The sequence below is a fragment of the Podarcis muralis genome, chromosome 2 (assembly GCF_964188315.1).
Source record: "Podarcis muralis chromosome 2, rPodMur119.hap1.1, whole genome shotgun sequence".
Lineage (NCBI taxonomy): Eukaryota > Metazoa > Chordata > Lepidosauria > Squamata > Lacertidae > Podarcis > Podarcis muralis.
The window spans coordinates 82,760,660-82,782,292 of NC_135656.1; the positions used below are offsets into that span (position 1 = coordinate 82,760,660).

General features: G+C 46.1%; 1 protein-coding gene across 3 annotated transcripts in view; it reads left to right on the forward strand.

Moving 5' to 3' along the window:
• Nucleotides 1-19,205, forward strand: part of ABHD6 (abhydrolase domain containing 6, acylglycerol lipase) — a 33,496-nt gene extending 14,291 nt beyond the window's left edge. For all 3 annotated transcript variants that reach the window (XM_028719146.2, XM_028719144.2, XM_028719148.2), the window contains exons 2-9: nt 778-923; nt 3,590-3,746; nt 5,010-5,123; nt 8,145-8,277; nt 10,753-10,910; nt 12,959-13,013; nt 14,552-14,652; nt 17,438-19,205. In XM_028719146.2, coding sequence (XP_028574979.1) covers nt 805-923; nt 3,590-3,746; nt 5,010-5,123; nt 8,145-8,277; nt 10,753-10,910; nt 12,959-13,013; nt 14,552-14,652; nt 17,438-17,614 — 1,014 coding nt within the window. In that variant the 5' untranslated portion in view covers nt 778-804 and the 3' untranslated portion in view covers nt 17,615-19,205. The remainder of the gene's footprint in view (nt 1-777; nt 924-3,589; nt 3,747-5,009; nt 5,124-8,144; nt 8,278-10,752; nt 10,911-12,958; nt 13,014-14,551; nt 14,653-17,437) is intronic.
• The last annotated feature ends 2,428 nt before the right edge of the window (nt 19,206-21,633 follow it).

The following is a 21,633-nucleotide window of genomic DNA, read 5'->3' on the forward strand; positions in this document are numbered from 1 at the left end:
AACGCTTTCCCTTTCTTTCCAAGCACTTTGCGCTAGGAAAGAGAGAGAATAATTAAGGTGCTGTGGGGCTTAGAGGACTACAGGTGGTGGTGCTCCTCCTACATCACCCACTGACTGGTAAACCTGCAATCCTTTCTTACAAACCCTTCAAATCCAAGCCTTCTTTTGCACTGTTCCATGGTGCAGGTGTTTGATGACCTGGGGGAATATTCACTTCAGGAGACAGTTTGAGGTCAGGAGTTGCTAAATGGCAGTCGATTCCAACTGTGCTGGTTGGGCTTTGCTGCCTCACCTTTCCCTCAGCTGCAGCCTGGTGGAATGAAATTAGTGATGTTATCAAGATTTGCGTTTCTAGATGTGGAGATTTGAGTCGGGCTCACTGTGCTCACCTGAAGTACCAGACTCTGGAGTTCTTCTCTGGCTCGGACCAAAATCTGAGCCAGAGAAGTATTTCCCTCTTGCCTCCAGTACCATCAGAGGCCACAGGGAGAGGGAATGAAAGGAAGAATGAATACCTCCCATCCTTTTTTTCTCTACAGCCACTGACTCTCTCCCATCTCCTTTCTTTGATGCAGTTGCATTTGGTCTTAGAGCACAAATGGTGAGACATGGTCTGGAAGGAGTCCAGGGGGGATTTGCAAGGGTAGGGCAGGGTTTCAAAGCATTGTTTGTGGTCTGGAAAAGTATCCGTTGCATCCTGGGATATGCTTGCCTTCTGCCTCTTGTTCATGATTTCCAGTGCTTATAACTGACCGTTTTTTAAATCTATCTTTGCAGCTGAGCTAGAGCCACCAAGAGAACAAAATGGACCTTGATGTGTTGAACATGTTTGTAATAGCGGGAGGCACGCTGGCTATCCCAATTTTGGCATTTGTGGCATCCTTTCTTCTGTGGCCTTCAGCACTGATCAGAATATACTACTGGTAAGTTATTCAGAGTCCTGGGTCTGATGGGTGTTGCCTTCCTAGAAAGCCTATGTACTTCCCAAAACGTTTGCCACAATTAGAGTGAATGATCAACCGTCCTTAAATTTTTTTTATTTAAAAACCAGTCCCAGTTCTTTCGGCAGCTGATTGATTGCACATGTTTCGGGAGCACCTCTTGATTAACGCCAATTATCCAGATTGAGGAGTAACCTTCCACAAATCATGCCATAACAGAGGCTCATCCATGGTGGGGGCACACTCCAAGATCGCTCCCGTTCTGCTTTCCAAAGTGGCAGACACGGGATTGTGTGACACTGCAGGTTGCAGTGAACTTCCTAGACCCCACTGGGAAACATCAGGAGGGTTTATGCCTCATTCCCTTCCTTTCCCCTGCCTGAACTCCTTCAAAGCCCCCGGAGGGGCTACGATAACAACCACCATTGAATTGTGGGCGTTGCCAGAAACTGAATGATCAATAGTTCTTAACTTCTGAATGAGCAGTAGTTGCAAAGGCTTCCTTTCCTTGATCCTTCTGTTGTTTAGACTCCTGCTTCATACAGCAACTCCCCAAAAGTCAAAGGTCCCCTTTGGCAGTGGCGTCCAATGTAGCACTGTTAGTTCACAGTTGGAAGAGGTAATTGGACAAAGCCTGGTGTGCATGTAGAACAGCTTTGGCCAACCTGATGCTCTCCAGCTGTGCAGGAGCTGATGGGAGTTGAAGTCCAAAACATCTGGAGGGCGTCAGGTTGACGAAGACTGACTTAGAACCATTTGGGAGCACGGAGCTCCTTCAACTTGTCCACTAAACTCGGACTGCCTTAAGCTGGCCAAGAGGATAACGAAGCCTTTTCTCATCACCATTGCTGATCAGATAGTGTTTGTTTCTAAGCCTGCTTCACATATTCAGCTGAACTGGCTCATCTCTAGGCATGGCATGGAAGTATGAAACACTTATGCGCTCCTACCATACCTGTGGTGTTGGGTGATCAAGCATATAGACAGCAAGTTCACAGTCTTTTCCCCCGACCACCTCCTGAAGGCTTCATCTGTGCATACAGCCTCCTCATAGCAGCACAGGAAGGTGCCTTTCACTAAGTCAAACTACTTGTCAATCTAACCCAGGATATTGATTTACTTAATTTATATGGTGGCGCTGTGGGTAAAACCTCAGTGCCTAGGACTTGCCGATCGTATGGCCAGCGGTTCGAATCCCCGTGGCGGGGTGAGCTCCCATCGTTCGGTCCCAGCTCCTGCCCACCTAGCAGTTCGAAAGCACCCTTAAGTGCAAGTAGATAAATAGGTACCGCTTTATAGCGGGAAGGTAACGTCATTTCCGTGCGCTGAGCTGGTGCTGGCTCGCCGGAGCAGCTTCGTCACGCTGGCCACGTGACCCGGAAGTGTCTCCGGACAGTGCTGGCTCCCGGCCTCTTAAGCGAGATGAGCACGCAACCCCAGAGTCGGTCACGACTGGCCCGTATGGGCAGGGGTACCTTTACCTTTATAAATATGGCAATGTACACTAAAATGCCGTAACATAAAACACAAGGCCAACGTACTTCTTAAAATACATGTATTTTTTACTCTGCCTGGTAGCAGCTGTCCAGGGCATCAGGTAGAGTCTTTCTGAGCAACTGCTGCCTTTCCTCCTTTTTAAACTGGAGGTTCCAGGGATGGAGCTAGGGACCTTCTGCATGTAAAGAAGGTGTTCAACTGCTGAGCCAACCATAACAGTTGTAGTGTATTAGTGTATGTATGTTGTAGGTTAGTGGAGTCGCACACACACTCATTAATACTAGACTAGGGGATCTTTGGCCCTCCAGATGTTGTTGGACTCCAACTCCCATCAGCCCCAGCCAGCATGGTCAGGGATGATGGGAACTGGAGTCCAACAACATCTGGAGGACCAAAAGTTCCTCCCTGCCTTACAGCTTCCTTATTATGCTCATAGAGGGGCTACTAAGTCTACATATGTATGTATAGATGCATAATCTTTCTTAACTGGGATTTTTAGATCCCTTCCTGTACAGATGGTTATTGCTGTGGCTGTTCCATTAATGTAAATGCTGCTGGGAGAATTCTGCATTATCTTATTACCAAAAGCATGCCTTTTTCGCCTGTTGCTAGGCAGGCCTTTATTACCCCGGTTACTCTGGCTGACTCGGAGGATTAGCTCCCCATGGGCGCAGATGTCATTGGTTCGTTTCTGAGTGGGGATAAATTGCTTGCCAGGAAGGTTCATCAATCAGTAAAGCTATTTTAAATGCCTAAGCAGGGGAAATTGTTACAAAGGGATTAGAGAGGCGGCTCTGGTTGTTTCAGTAAAGGGAGAACTGTGAAAAAGATTGGCGCAAGGGAAAGTGGGAGAGGGTCACGTTGTGATTTCACAACCTTGTGGGAAGGAAGGCATGGGATGCCAGGGGCTGTAGCTCAGGGTGGAGAGTCTGCTTCACATATGGAAAGTTCCAGGTACAATTACCAGGTAGGGCTGGAGGAGACTGCCTGTCTGACACCGGGTCTTCCTAAAAAACAAGTTCAAGTGTGGCAGTCACGCTGCGGGGGGAGCAGGCAGTGCTGATTTGCATTGGTTGCAGAAATGCTTTGCTCTTGTGCTGAGGCTGCTGCGTTGCAACCCTTCTCCTTTGTCCTGCCCCTGCTGCTGTCAGGTACTGGCGCCGCGCCCTGGGCATGCAAGTTCGATACGTGAACTACGACGACTACCAGTTCTGCTACTCCTACCGAGGGAGGCCTGGCCACCGTCCCTCTGTGCTCATGCTGCATGGATTCTCGGCCCACAAGGATATGTGGCTTTCTGTAGTCAAGGTACACTTCTCCTTCTCTATGAGGAAATAACAGTTTCACTTGGGAGGGACAACGTTCTGCTCTTGGGCTAAGTTGCAGCCCATTCCAGTGTGCCCTTGTCACTTTTCTATGGCTGATTTGTGCAGCATCCGGTGTATGTATTACCATATTTTTTGCTCTATAAGACTCACTTTTTCCCTCCTAAAAAGTAAGGGGAAATGTGTGTGCGTCTTATGGAACGAATGCAGGCTGCACAGCTATCCCAGAAGCCAGAACAGCAAGAGGGATCGCTGCTTTTGCTGTGCAGCAATCCCTCTTGTTGTTCTGGCTTCAGAAATTCAGAAAGTTTTTTTTTTCTTGTTTTCCTCCTCCAAAAACTAGGTGCGTCTTATGGTCTGGTGCATCTTATAGAGTGAAAAATACGGTACATCCCAAAGGTGGAGAATCTGCGGCCCTCCGCATGTAGTTAGGCTCCCATCCGCCCAAAGTTCACGGATGCTGGGAGTTGTAATGCAGTAACTCCCAGAAGGCCACAGGCATCCCACTGCAGGCCATGTCTTCCTCCCATCAGCGCTGCTACAGGGGAAGCACCCATGTGATATAAAATCCATATATTAGTGTGCCAGCAGTGGGTTTGTGCTATCAGCCATGCTGAAAAAGTAACAGGTGAATCAGCCTTGAGGATAAGTTCAAACGGTCCACTTGGTTGGGATCATGCCTGGCTTTCACCATGGGAAAAGGTAGGTACCACTTTTCTGGCCACCCACATGTTCAGTATGGAAAGCCAGCTGCTCAAAATGAGCATCCCACAGTCGTCCCTGTTAGTTTTGTGGAAAGTTTGGGCTGTCACACTTCTGCATCTACTGCGGAGCCACCTGTGCTCAGAATACTCCTATTTTCGATCCCTGTGAGGCTGCTGCTTGCTAACTGCAAATGAATTATTGTGATGAGATTGGGAGGGGAGGTTGTCTACTTGCTTTCTTTGGGATTAGCCTAAAGTGTCTTAAAATAAATAAATCGTATGCTGAGGACCTTAGGATTCACACAAAAGATGGCATGTGCGCATGCTTCTCTCCCTCTCTCTTTTATAAGAATTCTCTTCATATATTTTAGCTTTTAAGGAACAGCTTGCATGGGGCCAGTGTTAATACAATTCATCCGTTGCCAATGCAGTGCTTGCTCAGCTCCACTTCCACCATGATGGCAGTGGTTGGAAATTTGTTCTGATTTGCTTCTGGTGTGATCTCTCCTCCATCCTAACCACATGATGCTTGTTTCCTGCAGTTCCTTCCAAAGAACCTGCACTTGATTTGTGTTGACATGCCTGGCCATGAGGGTACCACTCGCTCATCCCTAGATGACTACTCAATCTATGGGCAAGTGAAACGAATACACCAGGTAATAAATGCTCCAGAAATGACCCTGGAAACGGTTGGGATGTTCTCTCTGTTCCACCATCTTGAGTCCATGGACTGATTCAGAACTCACTGTTCGGAGGTGATTAGTGTTTTGATTTGGAGAGTCTGGGGAAGATTAAGCAACGTTGTAAAGAGTGATGGGAGATGGGTTACGGCAAAACCCTGGAGATACATCCCAATATTTCAGTACAGCGACCCTCCCTTCTGAAAGCTCTCTCCTTCCTTCCTTCCTTCCTTCCTTCCTTCCTTCCTTCCTTCCTTCCTTCCTTCGTGGCCAGCAGACATGCCAGCTATTTACAGTCTCAAAAGATTCTCTTGCCTGCGTTCTGACTCTCAAATCCTTAATCTCTTTAATTCTTCACATCCTGTCCTGTGAAGATCTAAGCCCATCAGTGATCAAAAGAATTGGTTTGCAGGTTGTAAGGTGACTGTCTGTTTCCTCCTTTACAAAGGGAAGAGCTCCCATTTGAAGGGCTGTCTGCTAAAAGACTGGCTTAAAGAGAAAAAAATCATGAGAGCAGGAAGGGCCTTGGCATTACCCAGTGAGCACCTGCACAGCAAACTCAGCCATGTCTGAACCCCCAGGCATCATGGCCTTCCATCCTATGGCAAGATGGATAGTTTTTAAAACTTAAATTATTTCAACTATTTCTAAACTTGCATTTATACATATACAATCAGCACATGCGACGATTACCTCCAGGCTTGACTACTGTAATTCGTGCTACACGGGGCTGCCTTTGAAGCTGTCCCAGAAACTTCAGCGGGTGCAGAATGCTGCAGCGAGGCTCCTCACGGGGTCTCTGCAATAGGAGCATATTCACCCAGTTCTTTTCCAGCTGCACTGGCTCCCGGTGGAGTACAGGGTCAGATTTAAGGTGCTGGTTTTAACCTTTAAAGCCCTTCACGGCCTAGGACCCTTGTACCTACGGGACCGCCTCTCCTGGTATGCCCCACGGAGGACCTTAAGGTCCATAAATAGCAACACCCTAGAGGTCCCGGGCCCTAAGGAAGTTAGATTAGCCTCAACCAGAGCCAGGGCCTTCTCAACACTGGCTCCGGCCTGGTGGAATGCTCTGTCTCATGAGACCAGGTCTGTTCTTAACCTGAAACCATTCTTAACCTGAGGTACCACTTTAGGTAATGGGGTCTCCCGCTGCCGCCACACTGCCAGCTCACAATTTTTGTTCTCATCCTGAGGCAAAGTTCTTAACCTGAGGTACTACTTCTGGGTTAGCGGAGTCTGTAACCCGAGGTGTTTGTAACCCGAAGTACCACTGTATTCCAAAGGAACTGAATTGCAGAGCACGCCTAATATCTTCCACTTCCTTTCCCATCTCCCGTACATCCTGAGTTATGAGAAGTTATCAAAGAAGTAGCTTCTTTACCTTGTAGAAATGGCCCTCTCCTTTCTGTCAGCAGCTGAGCTGCTAATATGTGGCCCGCTTTGTCAGACTTGTTTATGCTCTCAGCATTTCCATAAACATAAGTAGATCAAATGTATTAAAAAGACAATGCTGAGCCAGGGTCTGAGAATCAGTGGACAGCCATCAAACTCTTAGCTCGCAAGCTTTCCCTCTGGTAAGATGTTTGTTTTCAGTTGCTTTGGGCCTGTTTATAGGATGTGCTGGTTTTCCTGTCTGTCCACTTAGCAATGTCGAAGGCCGCTGTTCTGAACCCCTGGGGACAGAAGCCCCATTTACCTGAGGGCTAAAATGAAGGGTGAGGAGGGGTGCACCCACAAGTCCCACCTACAATGTCACTGTGGACGTCGGGTGCCTATTCAAACCTTTCCATGTTGGCCATGCACGCCCTGAAGGGAGATTGGAGGAATCATCAGAGTTTACTTAGAATACTCCCTGTGATCAGGAGCCTTGTCTTAACAGGGTTCTGGATCTCAAGGATTCTATGTTCATTTCCTCAGACACATGTAGACATCCTCATCAGATTTTCCCTCTCAGCATGGGAAGGTCTGGTCTGAAGTGAAGCTGACTTTCATGGGGATGTTGGGGGCGGGGGCTTCTTTGCGCACCCCTCCCCTCTTTTAACTCCACACGCACCGAACATGCCCAGAAGCCCCCTTCAGACCTTTGTGACTGATGAGCAAAATTTTCCTGTAGGGATGAGGACAAAGAGGATGGGGTTGTGTGCACACAGAAAGCCAGCCTGGTGCAGTGGTTAGAGTGTCAGACTAAGACCTGGGAGACCAAGGTTTGAATCCCCACTCGTCCATGAAGCTCGCTGGGTGACCTTGGCCCAGTCACTGTCTCTTAGCCTAACCTACCTCACAGGGTTGTTGTGGGGATTCAGTGAGGAGGGGGAGAAGCATGTACGCCAGCTTGGAGGAAAGGTGGGATATAAATGAGATAAATAAACACTACCCTTTCCACACATTTACTCTGAATACCTGAAGAGGGTTTCGATGCCTGTTTTTAGCTTTCCCAGACCTAGGATAGAATTTGGCTGCGTTAAAGTTGCAGTACCTGCTCTGAGAGCCAGTGTGGTGTAGTGGTTAAGAGCGGTAGTCTCGTAATCTGGGGAACTGGGTTTGCTTGCCCGCTCCTCCACATGCAGCTGCTGGGTGACCTTGGGCCAGTCACACTTCTCTGAAGTCTCTCAGCCCCACTCACCTCACAGAGTGTTTGTTGTGGGGGAGGAAGGGAAAGGAGAATGTTAGCTGCGTTGAGACTCCTTCGGGTAGTGATACAGCGGGATATCAAATCCAAACTCTTCTTCTTCCCAGCACAGTTAAGCCAATCCCCCCAACCATAAGCAACACTAATACTTTCTTAATACTACCGAAAGAAGAGCCAGGTAGCGCACTGCACATAGCCTAACTTCCTCTGGGCTGCCCCTTAACATCTGTTATGGTGCTGAATCTCATGCGCTTTTACTTGTGTGAGTATTAATTTCCAATCCAGTTCCTCTAATCTCTCCCAACTCTACTGCAGTTGCTGCCTGCCCCATAGTAACCCAAGTGTTGGTTTTTTCATCCTTTCAGTTTGTTGAATGTATCAATCTGAACAGGAAACCCTTCCATCTACTTGGAACTTCCATGGGCGGAAACGTTGCAGGAGTTTATGCTGCTCAGTACCCAGCGGAGATCTGCAGCTTAAGTCTTGTATGCCCTGCGGGTGAGTGCCACAAATGAACTTCACCTCCTGAGGCAGGAGATGTGTCCACGGTCCATGTGTCTGGTGAATTTAAATACTCAGGATGTGCACCAACCACAGGAGTTGATTGGTTCCTGACCTGGTGCTTTGGAAAACAGTCTGCTCGTGTCAAAGGTGCTTTGGCTGCCTGGTGGAATGGCCACCTGACACAGATGCTTTAATTGAGATTTCTGCCTTGCAGGGGGTTGGATTAGATGACCCTCAGGGTCTCTTTCAGCCCTATGATTCTGTGATTTGGGCTGTGGTCAGTCTAAGTCCCCTTCCTTTTGTCACCACCACCCGCCCTCCCTATTCACAATTCTGCTTTTGGCAGAAGTGAATGAAATTTGCAGACCTTGTAGCTGCTCCTGAGTGGCTAAAGCCTGTCAAATTATAAGCAAATATATCCAGGGGGTGTTGTTCTGGGCAGCTTCATTCTCCCCTACCCCCCCTTTAAAAGGAAACATCTAAAACTTTATTTTGGATCAGAATTGGATTAAATCTGTAGATAAGGACACTCCTTCTGAAGGCGTGAATTCTGCCAGATTTCAGAAAGATTGCCTCAGGGGTTTCCCTGACAGGGTAGCCCTTACAGTTTGGGAGTGCAATTGATTAACACCTGTCAAGTTGCAAACAAAAGAGAAGTCCAGGGGTGTTTGTTCTAGGTACCTTGTAAAGTTGATTGTGGAGGGAACGAAAAGGGATTGACTTTTTAGGTAAGGTCATTCACTCTGATTACAAGACTAGCTTGTCAGCCACAGTGAGGCTCTTCTTCCTGCTTCTCTCCATTGTGGTGTTTGCTGCCCCTTCCCACATCTCTCCACCCTGATGTTATTTTTTCATAGGGTAACCTGTACTTTACCTTACAGCGGATGCTAATATGCACCTTTGTTTATGTCCGGATCACTGAGGCACCACAAAGTGCTTCAGGGAACCCAGCTTCGATTTGTACTACCTCATAGACATCCCGCTTAATCCCTAACAAGCTGCCAAACCCTCCAAGTCACTTTGGCTCAGGATCCATCCAGCTTTGCTCCACGCCTCCTATTAAAAGCTAGAATTAGGCTCAATGTTTACACGTTAAGACACTAGGTAAAAACAGCATTTGTGTGCTTGTTACCTTGGCTACCCCTGTGCCCTTGTAGTTAAAGGCAGGCCTACATCATCATCATCATCATCATCAATACCCAATACACCCCCCCCCATTTTAAAAGGGCACTGAATATCAGTCAACCAAAGGCCTGGTTAAAGAGGAACTTTTTTGCCTTGTGCCTAAAAGTGTATAAACGGCCTTGGCCCAGTATACCTGAAGGAGTGTCTCCTTCCGCATTGTTCAGCCCGGACACTGAGGTCCAGCGCTGAGGCCTTCTGGCAGTTCCCTCACTGCAAAAATGAGGTTACAGGGAACCAGACAGAGGGCCTTCTCGGTACTGATGCCTGCCCTGTAGAACGCCCTCTTCCCATCAGATGTCAAGGAAATAAACAACTATCTGACTTTTAGAAGACGTCTGAAGGCAGCCCTGTTCAGGGAAGTTTTAAATGTTTGATGTTTTATTGTGTTTTTAATATTGTGTTGGGAGCTGCCGAGAGTGGCTGAGGAAACCCAACCAGGTGGGCGAGGTATAAATAACAAATTCTGATGCTAATGCTGATGAAGGAGCCAGGCGAATCTTCCTGGGTAGAACATTCCACAAATGGGGAGCTGCTACAGAAAAGTCCCATTCTGTTATAACAGACACGTGGCTGTTATTGGAAAGACCAAATCAGTGTCTAACTACCTTCTTCCTAATCATAATGTCAACACAGCAAAGTGCTGAGCATCCTGCAGGCCCTCCACCAGCAGCAGCACTCAGCAATGGTTGGGAAATGCAGCTCCCCATGAGTCTGAGTCACCCTAGATGAAAGGTGGCCGACACGGTATCCCCCAGAGCAGGCATAGGCAAACTCCGGTCCCTCCAGGTGTTTTGGAACTACAATTCCCATCATCCCTAGCTAACAGGACCAGTGGTCAGGTATGATGGGAATTGTAGTCATGAGTTTGCCTATGCCTGCCCCAGAGCTTGGATCACTGAACTCCTGTCCGTCCCAGTCAATGGCCACGGATGATGGTAATTGTAGTCTAGATACATCTGGAGGGCCCCACCCTGGCTATCTTTGCCTATGATATCCCAAGAGGAATCCAAACGTGCAGGAGGTGCCTTGGTGACAGCCATGTGTGCAGCTCAAAGTGTCATTTCACCCTACGTGGCGAACGTGGTGGTTCTGTACTTGGGAGATAAGATTAAGTCAGGTCCTGACACCCCCCACCCCCTCCTTCCTTGCTTGTGACTTTAAGAAATAATTGGCATGTTTTCTCTGGAGGGATTGTTGGAGGAATTAAAGGCTTGTCAAGGCCACCTACCTATTGCGTTGCTTCTGGAGCTCAGCATATGGCTGTTCTTCTCTTTTTTCCTGCAGGGCTGCCGCCTGTCGCGGAAAGCAAGTTTGTTAAGCAACTGAGGGAGCTGAAGGAGTCTAAGTCCCTCAGCCAGATTCCCCTGATTCCATCCACCCCGGAGGAAATGGCAGAAATGTTAAAGCTTTGCTCATACGTACGCTTCAAAGTGCCCCAGCAGGTGAGAAGTATGAATGGCAGAGGCGCCCTTAATTGGGAATCTTCTGTAGCCCCCTCACCCCCACCCCAAGGCTGTTCTTCTTAAGTCGAGGCTGGTTGCTGCCTTGGTAAACATTTGATTAAAGCAAAGTACAGTATCCACCCCCTCCTCCCGCCACCCACGATGCGGCCTCCTAACTGGTTGGCTTGTACCGATTCTGAGGTAACATGCATTTTAATGAATGAATTCCATTTGTGAATCGCTTCCTATAAAGTGCCTTAAAGCAATTTGACAACGAATACAACAGCAATAAAAACAAGAAGTGTTTCCTATGTAAAAATGAAACGATTTTCTATGTAAGGACTGTTTCAAATCTAACACATCTACAGACTGGGGTTAAAAAACAAAAAAACAAAAACAAAATCCAGTTATAGGTCTTGTTGAAAAAAGAAGGGCTTCAATTACTATTTATGAATGAATTCTGCCCCTTTAATCCTTAAAATTTTAGTTCAGCACCTGTACAGCTGCTTCCTGGTCCCTAGGTAGGCTTGATGATAGGAAGTCCTATTTTTTTTTCAACTTAAAAAACAAAACCCACCGTGAATCAGTACCTCAGTCACAAATAAACTGTACAAATTGTAACACTTGGAAATTAACACACTCTTGTACACCTCGTGTTTAGCTTTCTGGTTTCTGAGCTTCAGATATAATTCCTTATCTCAAAATCCATGAGGTATAGCGGATTTTGAAAGCCATGGATTTGAACCTAACCCATGGTGTACTGATAAATTTGGAAGTGTAGGACCTCATCACAACAGTCTCCAAGGAGAGTCCAGGTTATATAACACACACTCACGCAACATAGCAAGGGACAGCCCTACTTTTAGCACAATGGCCAATATAACAGGATTAGCACAACTGCAGCCTCCTGGGAGTGTTCTCTGCTGAACTCAGCGCCACTTGCTTCAGATTGTGTTTTACATTTTCATCTGGTTGGTATTGCTTTCCTTCTCCAAAGCATCAATTCTTCTCCGCCTTTCTCAAGCTCTGTGCTGAATGTTCCTTAGTAGCCATGTGGGTGTTTGTACAGAGAGCAGATAGATACCGAGGTGCTATATGCAAGATATGATTTTTAAAATTGGGAAGAACAAGTGAAATGGATGTGGTGTGTGTGTGTGTGTGTGTGTGTGTGTGTGTGTGTTTGTGTGTGCAGCCTGTTCTGAAGAGCCAAGCTTTCCCTGACAGGGAAACCTGATTTCCCTTGAAGTCTGAGCTGCGTGGGTTTACACAGGGCAAGCAAAGTGCAAAACAATTGCTTTAAAAATTGTGCAGAGCTGTGATTCATCCTCCCCTCTGCGATCTTTCAGAAGCAGGATTCTAACTTTCTCTATGTGGAAGATGTGCCTCCTTTCGCCTTACAGCTTGGGTGAGGAACCTGAGGCCCTTCACCTTCCCCCCTCCCTAGCCAGCGTGCCTAGTGGTTGGGGACAATAGGAGTTGTAGTCCAGCAACTTCTGGAAGGCCTCACGTTCCCCTGCCGTGCGCTACAGATTTGTAATTTTTAGTTTGAGTGCATTCCATGCTGGCTCTCTTCTTTCTAGCAGCCCCAAAGCTTGTTTGCCCAGGTTCCCTGCCTCTACTTGCTGCAGTGCGTCTCCAAGTGGGTTTACTCCTCGGCTGCTTTGTGCAATGCTCAAGTGTTCAAGAGTCCTGATTGCCAGCATGGATTCTGTGGTGTGTCCAGAAAACCACTCCTACTGGGAAAGAGAGGGGGAGCAGATGGACATGGTGTGCTTGCCCTGTTACGTAACATAGGGACGTAATAAGAGCCCTGCTTGTTCAGGCCAGGGGCCTGTCTAGTCCAGCATCATGCTGTCTCACAGTGCCCAAGCAGATGCATGTGGGAAGCCTGCCAGCAGGACCTGAGCACAGCAACACTCTCCCCACCTGGTGTGGAGAAGCACGATGCCTCTGACAGTGGAGGCAGAGTATAGCCATAGTGGCTAGAAGCCCCTGAGAGCCTTGCCCCCCACAAGCCATTCTTCTAAGACGCCATTATGTGTTTGTAGATCCTGCAGGGCCTCGTTGATGTCCGCATCCCGCACAATGACTTCTACCGCAAATGTAAGTGCATCATGTCATTTCTCTAGCTTGGGATTGGAACTGGTGCTGGTCGCTTCTGTTATCTGAAGGTGCAGGCTACACCGTGGGTCAAATGCTTGCCTGCTCCCCCCACTCCCCATGGTGTGATTTGGTTTTAAGGCCCTGGGACGGCAGCTTGGCCCAGTATTGAAGCAGCACACCTGTTAAAAACGTCTTTAAGGAAATGAAACAGTGGGGATTGCTGAGGCTTTGTGTATGCCACCATAGGAACGAAAGGAGAACTCCTCTGCCTCAGACCAAAGGTGCACCCGGTCTTATTTTATTTTTTTTATTTTATTATTTTATTGTTGCCAACAGCAACCACCCATATACCCTTGGGAAGTTTACAGGCCAGAAACTAACCTCATGGTCATACACAGAGATGGAGAGAACCTCTGGCCCTCCAGAATCAGTGGGACCACAGCTGCATTCACACGTGGGGTTTACTGCATTAGTTCAACTGTTTGTAAGGCACTTCGGCCCCACTTTCTAACATTCTTTCCACAGTGTGTACGCCTGTTCCACTGCTTCACCACCACCATGTTGCAGTGAGCGTCATTGACACATGTAATTTCTCTATGCTGTCCTTCTCCCTCTAAGTTCTGCCATTCTTTTCGGCTATACCTTTTGGGCATGACTTTCCGTGCTGAAATAACAAGGCATGTTCGTGTCAGGCCAAAAACAAACAAGCCCCAAAGCATGGACAGGGAGCACCGTGCATGCCGCCTCACGACTTGTCACGTGAGCCACTGGAGTGTGATCCTGTGGAAAAGGCGGGAAGATTGTCATGCAGAACTCCCGCAGTTTTCTGGGTTGCGGGGCCTGCAAACTGATTTATTTTTTCTGGGGCTGATGGGGATTGTGGTGCAACAACACCTGGGAGACCACAAGTCCCCCATTCCGGCCATGCCAGACACTTTCCCCTGGAATCGAGTATGATCAACAGCCCCCTGGATCTTGAGGTTCTGTTTGACTGTTGTGTCTCACAGCAGAGGTTTGGAATTGCAGGCACATAGCTTAGGGGTGGAGAACCTGTGGTCCTCCAGATAAAATTAGACTCCAAACCCTATCAATCACAGCCAGCATGGTCAGTGGTCGGGGATGATGGGAGTTGTAGTCCAGCAACTTCTGCAGGGGCACAGATTCCCACCTATGGCCTAAACTATATGGGGAAGTGTTGGGATGGGTGGCGAAGAACAGGACGTGGGGATGCAGATTTTGATGTCAGCCACACATCAAGTGACTTTGAAGAAAGGCAACTTCCTCCAAAGGCTTTTGTGCACATCCCTCTCTGGCCAGGAAGGTTTTCCTTTTGTTATTTATGCTGTGGGAAATCTTTTTTCTTCTTTCTGCAGTTTCATTGACCCAAACTGCATGATGGTTTTCTTCGGGCGGGGAGATAGGAGTAAAAGGTTAAAAAACCCAGCTCGTTAAAATTTGAGTTGTGTGCAATGAAGCTGAGCTAGACTGATTTTTTCCCCCTCTCTCCTCCTCCTCCTCCTTTTTCCTCTTCTGGAAAGTGTTTTTTGAGATTGCAGATGAGAAGTCCGTCAACTCGCTTTATGAAAACATGAGCAAGATCAAAGCTGCAACGCAGATCATCTGGGGAAAGCAAGATCAGGTGCCTCAGCCAATTTGTTTCTGCTTCCTTCTCCTCTTCTCTCCTTAGTGCAACATATAAAGATAAATTAGAACAGCGGAGTAACCAATAGGGAGAGCAGGCAGATAATGACGGCAACTTAAAGATGAGCAAACGTGCTATATGGTGTAAGACCAAACCCACCTCATCAGATGAGGAAAGCTGCATTTGCCCCTGTCTTCTACCGCTCATTTTCCTGCTATGTAATGTGTGAGAACGAAAGATCCCTGCCTGCTCAAGTGGACTTTTGTCTGGATTAAATGTAGTGGAAGATGAGGGGATGGTATTGGATGAGAGAATTGCACATAGAGGCAGAGGAGAATTTTGTTGGTCCACATTTTTAAAGAGACGGACTTGCCTTGTGCAGATCAGAACACCATTATTCTTTGGATTTCCCCCTTCTAAAAAAACTTAATGAAATGTGTAAAAATAAAAATGCATTTTTGGGTGAAATTCATTTAGAAATGCATACGCTGAAGTAAAATATGTATTTAAACAGTAAAATACATATTTAAATACAAGTTTTATAAAGTTAAAAATAACAGTCATGGGACAGAACTCGCTTTTTAATGAATGCGCGCATTCAAACTGCAATTGTTCCTCTAACAGAGCTACAATTCCCAGCACCATTAACTGACTATAGTTCCCAGGATTCTTTGGGTTGTATGTATATGTGTTATAAAAATATGGAGCGTACACAGACTCAAGGTGCAAATCGACTGATCTGCCCATTCCTTCTCCATTGGACACGCCAAACTCTTACATGTGCTCAAAGATTTCCCCATTCACTTTGGCAGAGGTAGCAGACCTGTGTGCATACTCCTGTGCATACAAATTTGCTGGCTCCATTGAATTGAATGGGAATGTTGTGCTCCCACACCTGTACAAAACGGTTGGATGAGGGATGAGTGAGGGTTGTATGATTATTTTTTTTAAAAAAGGTTGCGCCGAATACCAATTCACCCCGAGTTCCAAATGTGTTTTGAGAAAAGGTACCATTAGCACAAGATCTGTAAGTTAGCGAGAGAGAGAGACGTTGCCATGACAACTAAAAAGGGGAACTGTTCTACGATTTGCTGGCACGGTTAAGAAGAAAGCTGAAAAACGTTAACTACGGGAAGGAAATGAGGGGAATGTGAAGAAATTATCAGTGAGTAGGAGGAGGAAATGATTGTGTATGAAGGAGCACCGGGGGGGCGGGAATGGGGACGGAGGGCAAAGCTGAATATAAGCAAGGCTGATTTGGATGAGCAGGTACAGGAATTGGTTTGGGGGCTAAGGATATGTGGTGTTCAGAAAGCCTCCAACAAACGTATCCTATTTCCTGCTGGTAGTTGATCTCTTTCTCTTCTCTCCCAGCATTCATGTCCCTAGTTGCTGAGCAACTGCAGCAATGCTGGAGCTGGTACAAATCAGCCCTGCAAGCTGAAATATTTTTGGTCCATAAGAGTTGACCATGATGAGCTGCTTCAAATGTCAAGAAGTTCCAGCACTGACAGCCGTTCTCATGAGACCGATAGGCAGTTTTAACATTTGTCCATGACGCTCTGTGTGTTTGTTTGTGGGGAAACGAACACTGTGGTTTCTGTGTATGCTCATGTGCTTATGCCACACACACAGAATGAAATAGCGTGATTGTTGAATGGGGCAGTCCTTAGCTACAGATCTGCAGGCAAGGAGGAAATGTGTGGGGAACTGAGGGCAGGGCAGAGGTCTTGGGAGATAGGGGTGGAGCAGGAGACAGATCTGTGTGAGATTTCTTACTACATGAAGTCTTCCTGTGCTTTGGCACCATAGAAATGAACTGTCATCAGGAAAAAACGAATGTGGGTTGATGCAAATCTGGGGGATACACCAATACAGTGTTTGGTTTATATATTAAATTCAGGTTTAGTGCTCAGCTGTCGGGAGTGTGAGTGTGTGTCTTCTTTGTTTTTGCATCCCCATTATCGTTGGTTACCTCCTCCAGTTTGGTCGAGTGTTGCTCGGCTAATGTTTTCATATGGGCCAAACTAACCGCGGCACAACTGGATCAGTTAGCAGTTGTGTGAATGCAAGAGTGAATGGTAAGAGTGTGGGGGCCCTGATCAGAACCTGGGATGCAGCTTTGACACCTCCTCTGCAATCCAAATAAAGATCACATAAGGTAAAGGTAAAGGTACCCCTGCCCGTACGGGCCAGACTCTAGGGTTGTGTGCCCATCTCACTCAAGAGGCCGGGGGCCAGCGCTGTCCAGAGACACTTCCGGGTCACATGGCCAGCGTGACATCGCTGCTCTGGCGAGCCAGAGCCGCACATGGAAACGCCGTTTACCTTCCCGCTAGTAAGCGGTCCCTATTTATCTACTTGCACCCGGGGGTGCTTTCGAACTGCTAGGTTGACAGGCGCTGGGACCAAGCAACGGGAGCGCACCCCACCGCGGGGATTCAAACCGCCGACCTTTCGATCGGCAAGCCCTAGGCGCTGAGGCTTTTACCCACATGCTCTTGCTATTTGTATTGGGCGTTCCATTAGAGCCAACTTTGTTTAAACGTCAGTCTTAATTAAAACAAAACAAAACGCGCCATCCTCAAGAGGCACATTATATCACAATGCTAGCCTTTATTGAATGCTTCTTCTGACAGTTTTTCTGATCCAGGCCAAGGAACTGAGCAAAAGGTTGCCCTCTGCTTCCCCTTTGGCATGTTTCCACGGTCTTTGACAAGCATGTCATCCACATGAGTGACACCAGTTCCTCTTTTGTTGAATCCTTTTTCTCCTCGTCTAGGTCCTAGATGTTTCAGGAGCGGACATCCTAGCAAAATCGATTCCTGGATGTCAGGTACACATTCTGGAAAACTGTGGACACTCGGTAGTCGTGGAACGGCCCAGGAAGACGGCAAAGCTCCTCCTGGAGTTTTTAGCTACGGTACAGAATATGGATCACAATAAGAAGCTGGCTTGAACCGCCCACTGTCAAGTTGAACCCTTAAGCTAGATGTTTCAGTTATGATGAAATACTGCTGATTTGATCAATTCTCAGGGGTCTCATACAGAACTTGGTGACTGTGCCAAAATCCCTGAAGAAACCAGATTAATTGATATTTTTAATTTGTAGGACCGTCAGTGAGGTGGCTCATGGGATACTGAGTCCAATAAAGTCCAATAAAGTTTACATTATCCAGATATTTTGGGTGTAGTAAAAGAGCCATCAGATTTATGACTCTTAATTTTTTCGTTCAGGCACTTTCCGTCTATTTTTTGATAACGTTTCCCACTCCTTTCTATCCAACTTGGGCTAGATAACATGCATGCTAGCTAGACAGAGTCGGGAGAGCCTCTGACCTATCTTACCTTGCCAGAAATGTACCCATTTCTTAGACTGTCTTTGGTAATTTTTCATTGAATTGTAAATCTAGTAACATGAGAAGAAGCTGGAAGAAGGACAGATCTTTCAGATTCTTTCTGACTTTAGTGAATTTCTTTGCGAAGTTCCTGAATTATCCGGAAAGTATGTACCCTGCATATCCATTGGCCTTTACCTTTAGCATACATGTAATATAATTATTTATATATTAACTAGACTATGACCTCAGTTCAGAAAATTCTATATCACAGAATGTACTGGCCACTCCTAGGTTTATGCAGCTGTGTTATGTGATCTAGCATAATATCTGGCTAATTGGAATGTAGATGCCAATGACATTCATCTTGAAACATATAGGAAAAATCAGTAAGGAGCAAAACTTCATAGACTGAGAGCGAAGGGATGTTCCTGCCTCTTAGTATATATGGCCTTGCATGATAAACAATTGTTACAAATGATTCTTAGGATCCAGGTGGTTGCTAAAGTGCTGTCTATGTCGCTCATCAATTTATGATTTCAGCAGAGAAGGAAGGCAATGCATAAAATTTTAAGGGCACGGAAGTTTTGGAGAATCTGCAACTCTGCAATGTTTACACTGATTTATTATGGATGAGTTTTTGTATCCCTCAAGAGCTCCGTTTCTTATGTATGTACTGCCTTAATAGTCAGTAATGCTGAAATAATTGGTATAATCTGATTTGAATCAGGAAAGGTTTTTTTATGGTTGTAGTATTCAAACAATTTTGGGGTAACTGGTTTCGGGATTCAGACTCAAGGGGGAAATTCACTGACTATGTACTAAACAAACACACACACGGAGCTTAGGTCTACTGAAATCAACAGGACTGTTCCTGATTCAAGCGGTTAGCATATTCCCTGTGAAAAGTGATCTTTCTGTGCAGTTAATAAACCAAGCGGAGCCATTTCTGGAGCCATTTTTTTCCATCTAGATGGGACTTTCTCCAAGCAATAATGCTGTATGTAGATAGATGCACAAGTGATCCAATTCAGGTTAAAGTTGGGATGAGCTGTTTTCTCAGCTCTTTTCTTAATTGTTTGTTCTGCTGAGTTATTTTGATGTAAATAATTGAGTTTCTTAATGAATTCTGTGAATTCTGTGAATGGTAATGTCTTGGCTGGGAGGGGAGGGGGGAATGTCTACATGTAAAAATAAAATCTAATTAGGGTACTCTAAAGTGAATTATTTATCAGATGCATTTTCAAGTTTATTGGACCAGAGCTTAGAAAATATGATCAGCCTTCCTTCTTCTAGGTATTTGTACTCATTTGCAGTTCCAGCTCTTTAGCTGAGTGAAATTTCTGAACCAGGTTTGTTTCATCTTCTTATTTGTGATGCTCCTTTTTTAAAAACCAAAACCAAAACAAAACAAAACAAAAAACCCACACACATTAATGAGGTTTCTGAAAATCTCCCATACCAAGAAACACACAGCAAACATCATTGTCGAGTCTACAGTAGCTATAATTTACAGTGAGTGGTATGGGTACTTAGGCAATAGTGTAGTGGTTGGGAACCTGTGGCTCCCCAACAGTTGTTGGACTCCAGTTCCCATCAACCCCAATTGGCATGGCTAACAGCCAGGGATGATGGGAGTTGCAGTTCTGCATCATCTGGAAGGCCATAGTTTCCCCATCCCTGCTTGTAGCCTATTGTACGCTTACTCCAGAGTATCCCTAATAAGTCAGTGGATCCATTCCAAAGTATGCTGATTACATATTGCAACTTCAGAATAATTTTGTAGGCACACTTTGGTTCTCAGCATTCCTTCTGCTTTTCTGTGGGGCTGCTGAGTTCATGGGACCATAATGTAGTTGTGTGGCTACTCCATTTCTTTCCCAGATGTAAGTGCTAAAGGTATGGTTTCTTCTAATTTGTAAGTATTTGTGTATTCTAAACTTGCGTTTACGACTGCCGTAGTACCTTTTGAAACGTGATACATAGCATCCCTGTGTTTGAGCCATTGCTGGTCTATCTCTTGCACAGGTGGGGGAAGGAAACTTTCCACCTTTTTATTTGAGGGGATCGGGAAAATGTGTGCTTTTATCCAGTAATTGCTTGATCAACATTGCAGCAACTGATGGAAATAAAAACAAAGGGTGGTATCCAACTAAGACATACTTAGAGCAGACTTGCTGGAATTAATGGACACGACTAACTTAAGTACATGGATTTCAGTCAGTCTGCTCTGAGTAGGACTTGGTCACCTACCACTCAAAGAGACTGGCATCTTAATGCCTACAAAAACCAGAGGAGTTAAAATTTTATTTTATTTTGGTACGGCTTTCAGAAGTCAGTGTCATGTCGGCAAAAGGACTTACCGTATTTTTCGCTCTATAAGACGCACCGGACCATAAGATGCACCCAGTTTTTGGAGGAGGAAAACAAGAAAAAATAATATGCTGAATCTCAGAAGCCAGAACAGCAAGAGGGATCGCTGCGCAGTGAAAGCAGCAATCCCTCTTGATGTTCTGGCTTCTGGGATAGCTGTGCAACCTGTATTCACTCCACAAGACGCACAAACATTTCCCCTTACTTTTTGGGAGGGAAAAAGTGAGTCTTATAGAGCAAAAAATACGGTAATTAAAATGTAAACTGAAAGAAAACTCTAGTTATCTTTTAAATGTTTTCATAATACTGGGATCTTATTCAGTTTGCAATCCACCCCCTCCAAACTAAATATCCACACTCTAGAGATAGTCTTGATATGCTATAATGCTTGTTTTTATGCTTGGATTTAAAAGAGAATGTGAGTGCATGTGTGAATGGACAGCAAGTGCAAAGACGGGGAGAAACAGAGGAAGGAGTCTCCAGAGACTGGCACTGCACCCCTACAGGGATGTAAGCCTTGGCAAAGGCCCATTGATGCCAGCCTCTGGAAACAGTTCTGAGTAAATGGCACCCTGTTTGTAGGCAAATCCAAACCTGTTTAATTCTATTCCCTTCTTGGGCCATTCAGGTAAAGAAATGTGGAGGCACTTCCAGACTGCCTCTTATTTGGGGGTGGGATTCCATTGCATTCAAGCAAATTAAAGGTGATGTGGAGGTCATGTGCAACAAACTGATTTCCCTCCAAAGATCAGGCTTTTGCGATAAGGAAAGTGACAGGTGAAATATACTCGGAATCGAGAGTGGATTTCATGCTCTTTATTCAGCTCACAGTGGTGAGGAGGAATGGAAGTTCCCCCAGAATGTCTGCTTTATATACATTATTTACACAATGGGCCCCACGTGATTGGCTAATTCTGGGATTCACCTGTAGGCCAATCAGGTTGTGGATTCACTTCCACCTGGAGCTGGATTGGGTGGCTCCTGTGGACCAGTCAGACTGCTGCATTCTGAACTCTGTTGTTCTAGGACCAATCAGACTGCTGCCTTTTGGATCCTATTCAACTCAGTACATAACAGGGAAATGCATTGGAGCACACGGGATAGCATTTCCTTTGAAGCAACGTTGTCGAACCTCCCCACAAGCAAATCGTAGCAAATGCTCATTAAATAAGAAACATTGTCTAGCTTTCCGCAAGCAAATCCAGATGGATGTTCAATGCAAGCGCCACTGGACTATGTTTAGTTAAAAAGCAAGCTCCAAATACTC